This window comes from Cebus imitator, unplaced genomic scaffold (genome assembly GCF_001604975.1).
Source record: "Cebus imitator isolate Cc_AM_T3 unplaced genomic scaffold, Cebus_imitator-1.0 Scaffold306, whole genome shotgun sequence".
In the NCBI taxonomy this organism is placed as follows: Eukaryota; Metazoa; Chordata; class Mammalia; order Primates; family Cebidae; genus Cebus; species Cebus imitator.
In genome coordinates, this window is record NW_016107621.1 from 986,189 (window position 1) to 998,658 (window position 12,470).

The window sequence follows — 12,470 nt, forward strand, 5'->3', positions numbered from 1 at the left end:
AAATTAGCCAGGCATGGTGGTGCATGCCTGTAATCCCAGCTACTCAGGAGGCTGAGGTGTGAGAATCGCTTGAGCCCGGGAGGCAGAGGTTGTGGTGAGCTGAGATCACGCCATTGCACTCCAGTGACAGAGTGAAACTGTGTCTCCAAAAAAAAAAAGAACAAGGTATTTATTTATTCTCAAAGTATCTTCCCCCAGATTACTTATTACAATAAAAAAAAAAGATAGTATTAATGGGGAATACTGGCAGACATCACAAAAACCAGATGATACAAGTTAACATCACCATTAACAGGAGAAATTGACCTTATGTGCCTCTCATGTCAGGCAAAGAGGGAGACACACATCATTTCTTTGGTTTTGCTGCCAAAATGTATAACTTGATTCTAATAATAACAAAACATGAAACGAAGCCAAAATGAGGGACACTCTATAAAGGATGTGGCCTGGGCCATGCACAGTGGTTCATGCCTGTAATTTCAGCACTTTGGGAGGCCAAGGCAGGCGGATCACGAGGTCAGGAGTTCGAGACCAGCCTGGCCAATGTGGTGAAATCCCGTCTCTACTAAAAATACAAAAATTAGCTGGGCATGGTGGCACATGTCTGTAGTGTCAGCTACTCAGGAGGCTGTGGCAGAAGAATCGCTTGAACCCAGGAGGCAGAGGTTGCTGTGAGCCGAGATCACGCCACTGCACTCCAGCCTAGGTGACAGAGCAAGATTCCGTCTCAAAAAATAAATAAGTAAAGGAGGTGGCCTGTAACCTTCAAAACATCAATGTTATGAAAAAGCAAAGAAATAATAACAATAAAATAAAGTGCTGACCAGGTACAGTGGCTCATGCCTGTAAGCCCAGCACTTTGAGAGGCCAAAGCAGGAGGATCGCCTGAGCCCAGAGTTCCAGACCAGCCTGGGCAACTAAGTAAGGCTCCCATCTCTCCAAAATATTTTCGTTATTCATTTTGAGATGGAGTCCTGCTCTGTCACCATGCTGGAGTGCAGTGGCATGATCTGGGCTCACTGCAACCTCTGACTCCCTGGTTCAAGCAATTCGCAATGAGACAGGATTTCACCATATTGGCCAGCATGGTCTCCATCTCCTGACCTCGTGATCCTCCCGCCTCAGCCTCTCAAAGTGCTGGGATTACAGGTGTGAGCCAACTTGACCAGTCAACTTTTTTTTTTTTTAAAGGAAGTCTCACTTTGTTGCCCAGACTGGAGTGCAGTGGCATGATGTCACCTTACTGCAAATTCTGCCTCCCAGGTTCAAGTGAAACTCCTGCCTCAGCCTCTGAGAAGCTCGGACTACAGGCACGTTTCACCACGCCTGACTAATTTTTATATTTTTAGTAGACAGGTTTTCACCATGTTACCAAGGCTGGTCTCGAACTCCTAGCCTCAAGTGATTTCCCCCCCGGTCCCCTGCCATCTCAGCCACCCAAAGTGCTGTGATTACAGGTGTGAACTACTGAGCCCTCCCTGTCTCTCCAAAACTTAAAAAAAAAAAAAGTCGAGAACAGTGGCACCCACCTGTAGTCCCAGCTACTTGGGAGGCTGAGGTGGGAGGATCACTTGAATCCTGGAGTTGCTATGATGGCACTATAGTCTGAGTGGCAGAGCAAGTCTCTAAGTCAAAAAGACAAGGGTCAGGGAGGAAGAAATCCTGTTGCATGCTACAACCTGGATGACCCTGAGGACACTAGGCTAAGTGAAATAATCCAGTCATAAGAGGACAAATACCACAGGATTCCACTTACATGAGGTACTCAGAGTACTCACATTCGCAGAGATGGAAAATAGGATAGTGGGCCAGGCTCAGTGCTTCACACCTGTAATTCCAGCATTCTGGGAGGCCAAGGTGGGCACATCACCTGAGGTCAGGAGTTCAAAACCAGTCTGGCCAACACGGCAAAACTCAGTCTCTACTAAAAATACAAAATTTAGCCAGGCGTGGTAGCGCATGCCTGTAATATCAGCTACTCAGGAGGCTGAGGCACAAGAATTGCTTGAACCCGTGAGGGAGATGTTGCAGTGAGCTGAGATCTTACCACAACACTCCAGCCTGGATGACAGAGCAAGATCCTGTCTCAAAAAAAATAAAAAACTGGCTGGGCTTGGTGGCTCACGCCTGTAATCCAAGCACTTTGGAGGCCAAGGCGGGCGGATCACCTGAGGTCAGGAGTTCAAAACCAGCCTGACCAACATGGTGAAACCCCGTCTCAAAAAATAAATAAATAAAATTAAATTAAAAACAGGCCAGGCACGGCAGCTCACGCCTGTAATCCCAGCACTTTGGAAGGGTGAGGCGGGCAGATCACCTGAGGTTAGGAGTTCAAGTACAGCCTGGCCAACATGGTGAAACCCCATCTCTACTAAAAAAACAAAAATTAGTTGGGCGTGGTGGCAGGTGCCTGTCATTCCAGCTACTTGGGAGGCTGAGGCAGGAGAATTGCTTGGAGCCAGGAGGCGGAGGTTGCAGTGAGCCAGGATCACTTCACTACATACACTCCAGCCTGGGCTACAAGTGAGACTTCATCTCAAAAAGATAAATAAAAAAAGAAAATAGGATGGCGATTACCAGGAGCTGGGGGGCGGGGGCGGATAGGGGAGTTGTTTTGTTTCAAAAATGTGTTTAATTTGCAAAAAAGTATGAAAATAGTTGTGGAGATTGGTTGCACAACAATGTAAATGTACTTAACGCTATTAAACAATAGAGTTTTTAATAGTTAAGATAGTAAATGTGTATTTTACCACAATTAAAAGTTGAGGTGGTTTTTTTTTTTTGAGACGGAGTTTCGCTCTTGTTACCCAGGCTGGAGTGCAATGGCGCGATCTCGGCTCACCGCAACCTCCGCCTCCTGGGTTCAGGCAATTCTCCTGCCTCAGCCTCCTGAGTAGCTGGGATTACAGGCACGCGCCACCATGCCCAGCTAATTTTTTGTATTTTTAGTAGAGACGGGGTTTCACCATGTTGACCAGGATGGTCTCGATCTCTTGACCTCGTGATCCACCCGCCTCGGCCTCCCAAAGTGCTGGGATTACAGGCGTGAGCCACCACGCCCGGCCAAAAGTTGAGGTTTTTTGTTTGTTTTGAGACACTGTCTCACTCTGTCATCCAGGCTGGAGTGCAGTGGCACGATCTTGGTTCACTGCAACCTCTGCCTCCTGGGTTCAAGCAATTCTCGTGCCTCAGCCTCCTGAGTAGCTGGGATTACAGGCACGCGCCACCATGCCCAGCTAATTTTTTTTTCTTTTTTTTTTTTTTAACCACAATTGGGTAAATGTGTATTTTACCACAATTAAAAGTTAGGAGTAGTAAGGAAGGCTAAGGCAGGAGAATCTCTTGAACTCGGGAGGCAGAGGTTGCAGAGAGCAGAGATTGCACCATTATACTCCAGCCTGGGCAACAATAGTGAAAATTTGTCTCAAAACAACAACAACTAGCCGGGACTACTGGCTGTGCACCACACTTGGCTTAAAAGCATTTTGTTGACAAGATGGCGCCGAAAGCGAAGAAGGAAGCTCCTGCCCCCGCTAAAGCCGAAGCCAAAGCGAGGGCTTTAAAGGCCAAGAAGGCAGTGTTGAAAGGTGTCCACAGCCACAAAAAAAAGAAGATCCGCACGTCACCCACCTTCTGGCGGCCCAAGACACTGCGACTCCGGAGGCAGCCCAAATATCCTCGGAAGAGCGCCCCCAGGAGAAACAAACTGGACCACAATGCTATCATCAAGTTTCCGCTGACCACTGAGTCTAACATGAAGAAGACAGAAGACAACAACACTCTTGTGTTCATTGTGGATATTAAAGCCAACAAGCACCAGATCAAACAGGCTGTGAAGAAGCTCTATGACATTGATGTGGCCAAGGTCAACACCCTGATTCGGCCTGATGGAGAGAAGAAGGCATATGTTCGACTGGCTCCTGATTACGATGCTTTGGATGTTGCCAACAAAATTGGGATCATCTAAACTGAGTCCAGCTGGCTAATTCTAAATATATGTATATCTTTTCACCATTAAAAAAAAAAAAAAAAAAAGCATTTTGTTTTATGGAAAGGGTCTCATTCAGTTGCCCAGGCTGGAGTGCTGTGCCACAGTTAGCTCACTGCAGCCTCGAACTCTCAGCCTAAGCAATCCTCCCACCTCAACCACCAGAGTAGCTGGGACCACAGGGGCCTGCCACCACACCCAGCTAATTTTTTGTATATTTTGTACTGACGGGGTTTCGTCATGTTGCCCAAGCTGCTCTCAAACTCCTGGATTCAAGCAATCTGCCCACCTCAGTCTCACAAAGTGCTGGGATTACAGGTGTGAGCCACTGTGCCCAGCTCCATATTCTATTGGTCAAAAGCAAATTACAAGAACCACACTGAAGGGGAGGAGAATTAGGCTTCATGTACTGAAAGTGGGTTGCCCAAGAATCTTTGGATATATTTTAAAATAACTTCAGGCCGGGCACCGTGGCTCACACCCGTAATCCCAGCACTTTGGGAAACCGAGGCGGGTGGATCACCTGAGATCAGGAGTTCAAGACCAGCCTGGCCAACACGGTGAAACCCGTCTCTACTAAAAATACAAAAACTAGCCAGGTGTGGTAGCACATGCCTGTAATCCCAGCTACTTGGGAAGCTAAGGCAGGAGAATTGCTTGAACCCGGGAGGCAGACGTTGCAGTGAGCCAAGATCACACCACTGCACTCTGGCCTGGCCCACAGAATGAGACTCTTTCTCAAAAAAACACAAAAAACAAAAAAACAACAACAAAAACAAGGTGACAGGTTATCGCTCTGTCACCCAGGCTAAAGCACCTCAACACGATCACAGCTCACCGCAGTCTCAAACTCCTGGGCTCAAGCAATCCTCCTGCCTCATCCTCCTGAGTAGATGGGACTATAGGCATGTATCACCATGCCCTGCTATTTTTTTTTTTTTTTTAATTTTAAAATGTTTTTGCAGAGATGGAGGTCTCACTATATTGCCTAGGATGGTCTGGAACTTCTGGCCTTTGGGCCTTTCAAAGTGCTGGGATTACAGGCATGATCCACCAGGCCTGGCCAACTTTTGATAATGTGAAGTTAGATCATTCAAACGTTAAAGCTGTTGGAACTTTAAATTATTCTGAGCCTTGAGAGGAATGTTGCTATGTAGCCTGAGTCACGTAGCACGCAGTTACAACTTCTGCTTTTTCCTGTAACTGATTAAGAATGACCAAGCAGTGCCAGAGATAAGATCAGCTCAGAACATTGCTCCTAGCCCAGGCGCTGTGGTCTCATGCTTATAATCCCAGCACTTTGGGAGGCAAAGTTCAAGGATCACTCGAGCCCAGGAGTTTGAGACAAGCCTGGGCAACATAGTGAGACCACATTTCTACAGAAAAATATATCAATATATTAACAAATTAGCTGGGCATGGTGGCACATGCCTGTAGTCCCAGCTACTGGGGAGACTGAGGTGGGAGACTGAGGTGGGAGGCTTGAGCCTGGGAGTTCGAGGCTGCAGTGAGCTGTGATTGTGCCACTGCAGTTCCGCCTGGGTAACAGAGCAAGATCTTATCTCAAGAAAAAAGAAAGAAAGAAAAAGAAAGAACGAATATTCCTCCTCCTCACAGAATGTGAACGCAATCTTCCTTGCAGCATAGCAAGCTGTTCTAATGAAATTGCTGTTAACATACATACTGGCCTTGTAGCCTGGAATAAATTCTATAGTTAATCATATTTTCTTTTCTTTTTTTTTTTCCTTTTTGAAAGTGGGAGTCTTGCTCTGTCACCCAGGCTGGAGTGCAGTGGGGCTATCTCTGCTCACTGCAACCCACCTCCCAGGTTCAAGTGATTCTCCTGCCTCAGCTTCCAAAGTAGCTGAGATTACAGGCGTGTGCCAGCACGCCCAGCTAGTTTTTGTATTTTTTAGTAGAGATAGGCTTTCACTATATGTCGGCCAGACTGGTCTGGAATTCCTGACCTCAGGGTATTCACCTGCCTCAGCCTCCCAAAGTGCTAAGATTACAGGCATGAACCAGTGAACCTGGACTTAATCAGATTTTCTGAATCTCACTATTTATGGTGGACAATAATTTTTTTTATTTTATTTAACATGGATACATGCGAGCCTTCAGAATGAAGACCCTAGCCAGGCGCGGTGGCTCATGCCTGTAATCCCAGCACTTTGGAAGGCCAAGGCGAGCAGATCACCTGAGGTCAGCAGTTTGAGACCAGCCTGGCCAACATGGTGAAACCCCGTCTCTACTAAAAATACAAAGGTAGGAGGTGCAAGCCAGGTTATGCAGAGCCTTGGGATGCATGGTAAGACTTTGGCTTCTGCCCTGAGTGATGGGGACCACTGGCGGGGTCTGAGCAGATGGGACCTGACTTAGGTGTTCACAGGGTCCCAGCTGCATGCAGGGTACTAGGTGGGCTGGGGAAGGGGGTCCCAGAGACAAGGTTCCTGTCATAGTCCAGGTGAGAGATGAACTTGGACAGATCGAGGTACTAGGTAAGATAGAGGTGAGATGTGGGATTTAGGATGTATCTCTTTCTCTTTCTTTTTTTTTTTGAGACGGAGTTTCACTCTTGTTGCCCAGGCTGGAGTGTAATGGCTCGATCTCAGCTCAGCGAAAACTCCGCCTCCCGGGTTCAAGCAATTCTCCTGCCTCAGCCTCCTAGCAGCTGGGATTTTACAGGTGCACACCACCACGCCCAGCTAATTTTTGTATTTTCAGTAGAGACAGGTTTCACCATTTTGGCCAGGCTTGTCTTGAACTCCTGACCTCATGATCTGCCCAAGTAGGCCTCCCAAAGTGCTGGGATGACAGGCATGAGCCACCACGTCTGGCCAAGATCTTTTTTTGTTTGTTTATTTCCCCAGCTCCAGCTCAAAGGAAAGAAACATCATTTAAAAGTGAAATCTCAGCTGGGTGCGGTGGCTCACTCCAGCTTGGGCAACAGAGCAAGACTCTGTCTCAAAAAAAATAAAAAAAGTCGCTGGGGCCGAGAAAGGTGTCTCATGCCTGTAATCCCTGCACTTTGGGAAGCTGAGGCAGACAAATCACATGAGGCTAGAAGTTCAAGAGGAGCCTGGTTAACACGGTGAAACCCCATCTCTACTGAAAATACAAACATGAGCCAGGCATAGTGGTGCGCACCTGTAATCCCAGCTACTCAGGAGGTTGAGACAGAAGAATCGCTTGAACCTGGGAGGTAGAGGTTGAAGTGAGCCGAGATCACACCATTGCACTCCAGCCTGGGTAACAGCGAGAGAGTCTGCCTCAAAATAAAACCCCAAACAACAACAAAAACAAAATTATAAGGAAGGGGCAACATTTCAATAGGATAACATTTATATTAAACAATTCAATGGACTATTTCACTAGCAGATATATGCGTTAATTTTTGTAGAGATGGGGTCTTGCTATATTTGAACTTCTGGCCTCAAGAGCTCTTCCTGCCTCAGCCTTCAAAAGGGCTGAGATTACAGGCATGAGCCACTGCGCCTAGCCAATGGTAGCTTTTCAATACTTCTATCTGTTGGCCAGGCTGGGTGGTTCAGTCTGTAATCTCAACAGTTTGGGAAGGCGAACTGGGAGGACAGCTAGAGTCCAGGAGGTCAAGACAAGACTGGGCAACATAGCAAGACTCCATCTGTTTTTTTTTTTGAGACGGAGTCTCGCTGTGTACCCCCGGCCGGAGTGCAGCGGCGCGATCCCGGCTCACCGCAACCTCCGCCTCCTGGGTCCCGGTTCAAGCAATTCTCCTGCCTCAGCCACCCGACTAGCTGGGATTACAGGCCTGAGTCACCGCGCCTGGCAAGGCTCCATCTCTTAAAAAAAAATAAAAGAATTAGCCAGCCGTGATTGCGCATGTCTGTGATCCCAGCTACTGGGAGGCTGAAGCAGGAGGACCCCTTGAACTCAGAAGAGGTTGCAGTGAGCTGTGATCGAGCCACCGTACTCCAGCTTGGGTGACAGAGACCCTTTTATGGGACCTGATGACTGGCTGGATGCGGGAAATGATGGCATCTAGGATGACATCCAGGCATAACATCACCATTTCTTTATTGAAAAATCAATCAATAGGAAAGAGGATTTTCTGCAAATAAGGGGATCTAAGTTCCTCATTTCTCTTCGCTACCCCAACCGCTCCTTGCTCAGAATCAAGCAGTAACAGTGAACTAGGTAGAAGGAGGCTGGACTTATCGGACCTTGAGAAGCCTAGCGGAACTCTTAAAACGGAAGCGGAACCCACTTCCCAACTTCTCCACTCTCAGAATGAGTGACTTTTTTTGCTTTGTTTTCCAGTTACAAGGCAGGGGATGTACAAGAGGTCCTGGAAGGAATTCCCCCTTGCTCCTGGCTCAAGTCTGATTTGTGATCCCAGACCACAGAGAGCTCTTAGGTGGGTTGGAGCAAGGAGGGGTGGGCGGAGCACGAAGCGGTGAGGGATCCGCTTTTTTGGTAAAGACCATAGCTAGGAGAAGCTACACTCAAACTTCCTCAGCCACACTCAAGATGGCAGCTTCCTAGCCACCCCCAAAATGGCGCAACCCTTTGCCGTGGCTGGAGAGATGCTATTTTCCCAAAACGGAGCGGGAAGAGGAAAATGTCCATCATAGCTTCACCCCACCCCCCAACCCCCCCCCCCCCCCCGGGGACGGCTAGCACCAATCACTGGCGCGCAGGGCGGTTACAAAGCCAGGGGAGGAGCCTGCTGTTGCCCCAGCAACAACCAAAGAACCAAAGGCGAGCCCGACAGCAGAAGTATTGCGGCTTCCATCTCTCGCAGACAGGAAGGTTCTGGGAGAGGCGCGAGCCAAGCCTGGTCGGCGCCCGCGGAGAAAAGGACAAGTCAAACCCACGAACTACAAACCTCGTTAAAGCGTTCGCGTCTCCTAACCGTTAAGGGCGCCAAGGTAGGAATAACGCATGCGTGGTGCCTAGAGGCGGGGCTAAGGCGGCCCTGAACTCATAACGCATGCGCCCTATGGAGCTGGGGGGGGGTCGGGGGGCTGACGTGACGCGGGGGGCGGGGATGTTGCGCTCGTAGGCGGGGCCTTCCGCGGAATTGAACCTAAAGAAGTTCTTTTAGACCTCGCAGAACTAAGTGCTGGCTCCCCAGACAAGGGTTCCCTCATTTTTTCCAGGCTTTCCTGGGTTGGCAATTAGGATCTGTGGCCAAGACCTCAGCCCCAGGGGTTTGACGAAGGTACCTTGGAATCCTAGTACTACCCTTTACCTGGTGAGGCGCAGTTCCCCGCGCTCTCGCCCCGCCCCCCCCATCAAATGGAGATAATACACTCACCTCACAGGGTTGTGATTATATTTTCCTCCCAGGGCCATGGCTGAGGTGCATGTGATCGGGCAGATCATGGGGGCCAGCGGTTTCTCGGAAAGTAGCCTCTTCTGCAAGTGGGGCATCCACACAGGTATTCCCCCAGGCCTGGTTCATTTCCACACCAAGACCTCTAGCCTAGAGGCTGCACGCTCCTTCCTCGACCCCTTAATGCAGCCTCTTAACCTCATCTTCCATCAGCTCTGAGTACTCCAGTACCAGCCCACACCCTGTCCACCTGAGTCTCAAGCTCCTGTCTTTTTTTGGAGGGGAGGGGGGACAGACAGGCTCCTTCTCTCTCACCCAGGCTGGAGTAAGGTGGTGTGATCATAGCTCACTGCAGCTTCCAACTCTCGGGCTCTAGTGATCCTCCCACCTCAGTCTCTTGAGAAGCTGGGACTACAAGCATGCACCACCAAGTCTGGCTAATATTTTTATTTTTTGTACAGACAGGGTCTCGCTATGCTGCCCAGGCTGGTCTTGAACTCCTGGGCCCAAGCAATCCACCCACCTCCGCCTCCCAAAGTGCTGGGATTACTGAGACATCATGCCCCAGGAAAGTCGTGTTTTTCATGCTTCCCAGCTGAGGCCCTGTAGAGTCATGGGATAGTAATGGTTAGGGCCATGGGCTGCCAGATCTGGTTTTAAATACTGACTCCCCACCTATTAATTGGAGACCTTTGGACTTGACCTCTTTGAGCCTCAGTTTCCTTGTCTGAAAGTGAAGCCGATAGCAGCTAAGAAGCAGCACAGGGTTGAGGTTAAGAGCATAGACTGCCTAGGTTCAAAACCAGTTATTGCTTGTTAATGCAACCGTGGCCTAGTGGGGGTTGAAGTGGGCGGATCACTTGAGGTCAGGAGTTCAAGACCAGCCTGGCCAACATGGTAAAACCCCGTCTCTACTAAAAATACAAATGAATTAGCTGGTCATGGTGGCGAGTGCCTGTAATCCCAGCTACTCAGGAGGCTGAGGCAGGAGAATCGCTTGCACCTGGAAAGCAGAGGTTGCAATGAGCTGAGATCGTGCCTCTGCACTCCAGCCTGGGTGATGGAGTGAGACTCTCTCAAAAATAAATAAATAAAAGAAATGAGTGCAGTTGGGCATGGTGACTCACACCATCCCAGCACTTTGGGAGGCTGAGTTAGAAGGATCAGTTGAGCTCAGGAGTTTGAGACCAGCCTGGGCAACATAGTGAGACCCCTGTCTCTACAAAAAATAAAAAAGTATCAGGGCATGATGGATGGTACGTGCCTGTGGTCCCAACTACTCAGGAGGTTGAGGCAGGAGGATTGCTTGAGCCTGGGAGGTTGAGGCTGTAGTGAGCTATGATTGTGCCACTGCACTCCAGCCTGGGTGACAGAGGGAGACTGTCTCCAAATTAAAAAAAAAAAAGAGGTCAGGTGCAGTGGCTCATGCCTGTAATCCCAGCACTTTGGGAGGCCGAGGTGGGCGGATCATGAGGTCAGGAGTTCGAAGTTCAAGACAGGGCGAGACTCCCTCTCAAAAAAAAAAAAAAAAAAGGAACACTGTGATTACAGGACAGTGGTAAGTGCTAGGATGAAAAGAATGATGTGACAGGGACCTGTGTTTGGAGAAGAGGGACAGGGAGTATTCCTCTGTGGAAGTGGCATATGAGCTGAGCCCTGAAGGATGAAAACAAACTAGGGATGGGGACACCCAGGAGCAGAGCTTTCCAGGCAGAGGGAACAGCCAGTGCAAAGGCCCTGAGGTGGGGAGACAGAAGTGGGACCAGTGAGGCCAGAGGGTGATGAGGGAGGGGGAGAGTGGCGGAAGATGAACTCAGGAAGGAGAGCGAGAGCCAGGCCATGGAGGCCATGGTGGAGAGTCTGTAAACAGGGGTGAGGAGGGGATTAAGAATCCTATAGGGTGAATTAAATGAATGCATTGCCTAAAGTGCTAAGCATAGCATCTGGGATTTTGTAAGTATTCAGTGCATTTTTCTTTTTTTCCTACTCTTTTTTTTTTGAGATGAGTTTTACTCTGTTGCCCAGACTGGAGTGCAATGGCATGATCTCGGCTCACTGCAACCTCTGCCTCCTGGGTTCAAGCGATTCTCCTGCCTCAGCCTCCTGAGTAGCTGGGATTACAGGCACGCACCACTACGCCCAGCTAATTTTTGTATCTTTGGTAGAGACGTGGTTTCACCACGTTGGTCAGGCTGGTTTCAAGCTCCTGACCTCATGGTCCGCCTGCCTCAGGCTCCTAAAGCGCTGAGATTACAGGCATGAGCCAGTGCGCCCGGCCACTCAGTGCGTTTTAGCTATCATCACCCCTTAGTAGCATCTAAATTGTTACACGTGTTTCAGGATGTGCTTCTGGAGGGTACCCTTGGCCCCATCTTAATCCTTGGACTAGGCTTGTGAATGTGGGGTTAGAATAGTAAGATGATATTGAAGACTTATCCCACATTCACTATGCCCCTTGCAGTGTTCCAAGGGCTTTATATTAACTCACTTAATTGTCTCACCAAACTGTGAGTGCTGTGGTTTGAATGTGTGTTCCCTCCAAAACTCATGTTGAAACTTAATCCCCAATGTGGCAGTATTAAGAGGTAGGGTCTTTAAGAGGTGATTAATCCCTTCAGGACCCCCATGAATGGATTAATCTATTCACGGATTAATGGGTTAATGGATTACTGTGTTATCATGGGAGAGGAACTGGTGGCTTTGTATAAAATGAGAAAGAGAAACCTGAGTGGCATGTTGGCACACTAGCCTTGGGAATCTTCGGAGAGTCCCCCCAGCAAGAAGGCTCTTGCCAGATGGGACCCCTCCACCTCAGTCTCCCATAACTGTGAGATAGAAATTCCTTTCCTTTATAAATTACCCAGTTTTGGATATTATGTTAAGAGTAACAGAAAACAGGCTGGGCGCAGTGGCTCACGCCTGTAATCCCAACACTTTGGGAGGCCAAGGCAGGTGGAACACGAGGTCAGGAGATCGAGACCATTCTGGCCAACAAGGTGAAACGCCATCTCTACTAAAAATGCAAAAATTAGCTGGGTGTGTGGTGTGTGCCTGTAGTCCCAGCTACTTGGGAGGCTGAGGCAGGAGAATCACTTGAACCTGGGAGGTGGAGGTTGCAGTGAGCCGAGCTTGTGCCACTGCACTCCAGCCTGGCAACAGAGCGAA

The 12,470-nt window shown here is 48.9% G+C and overlaps 3 protein-coding genes across 10 annotated transcripts in view; 2 read left to right on the forward strand and 1 right to left on the reverse strand.

Annotated features, from left to right (window-relative positions):
- Window positions 1-8,956, reverse strand: part of TMEM91 (transmembrane protein 91) — an 18,375-nt gene extending 9,419 nt beyond the window's left edge. For 4 of the 6 annotated variants that reach the window (XM_017502958.2, XM_017502957.2, XM_017502955.2 and 1 more), the window contains exon 1: window positions 8,856-8,956. The gene's annotated coding sequence lies outside the window, so the exon portion shown is untranslated. The remainder of the gene's footprint in view (window positions 1-8,855) is intronic. The other 2 variants (XM_017502953.2, XM_017502951.2) reach the window with 2 other exon arrangements.
- On the forward strand, window positions 3,430-3,967 carry LOC108285664 (60S ribosomal protein L23a-like). The gene has a single exon (XM_037729441.1). It carries the CDS (start codon window positions 3,497-3,499, stop codon window positions 3,965-3,967), a length of 471 nt encoding a protein of 156 aa, XP_037585369.1. The 5' UTR covers window positions 3,430-3,496.
- B9D2 (B9 domain containing 2) overlaps window positions 8,663-12,470 on the forward strand; it is an 8,260-nt gene continuing 4,452 nt past the window's right edge. The window contains exons 1-3 of one of the 3 annotated variants that reach the window (XM_017502947.2): window positions 8,663-8,898; window positions 9,130-9,224; window positions 9,320-9,411. In XM_017502947.2, the coding sequence (XP_017358436.1) occupies window positions 9,324-9,411 (88 nt within the window). In that variant the 5' untranslated portion in view covers window positions 8,663-8,898; window positions 9,130-9,224; window positions 9,320-9,323. The remainder of the gene's footprint in view (window positions 8,899-9,129; window positions 9,225-9,319; window positions 9,412-12,470) is intronic. The other 2 variants (XM_017502948.2, XM_017502949.2) reach the window with 2 other exon arrangements.

Excerpts from the sequence above, each read along its gene's own strand:
- LOC108285664 (XM_037729441.1), top strand. The coding sequence starts at position 3,497 with ATGGCGCCGAAAGCGAAGAAGGAAGCTCCTGCCCCCGCTAAAGCCGAA.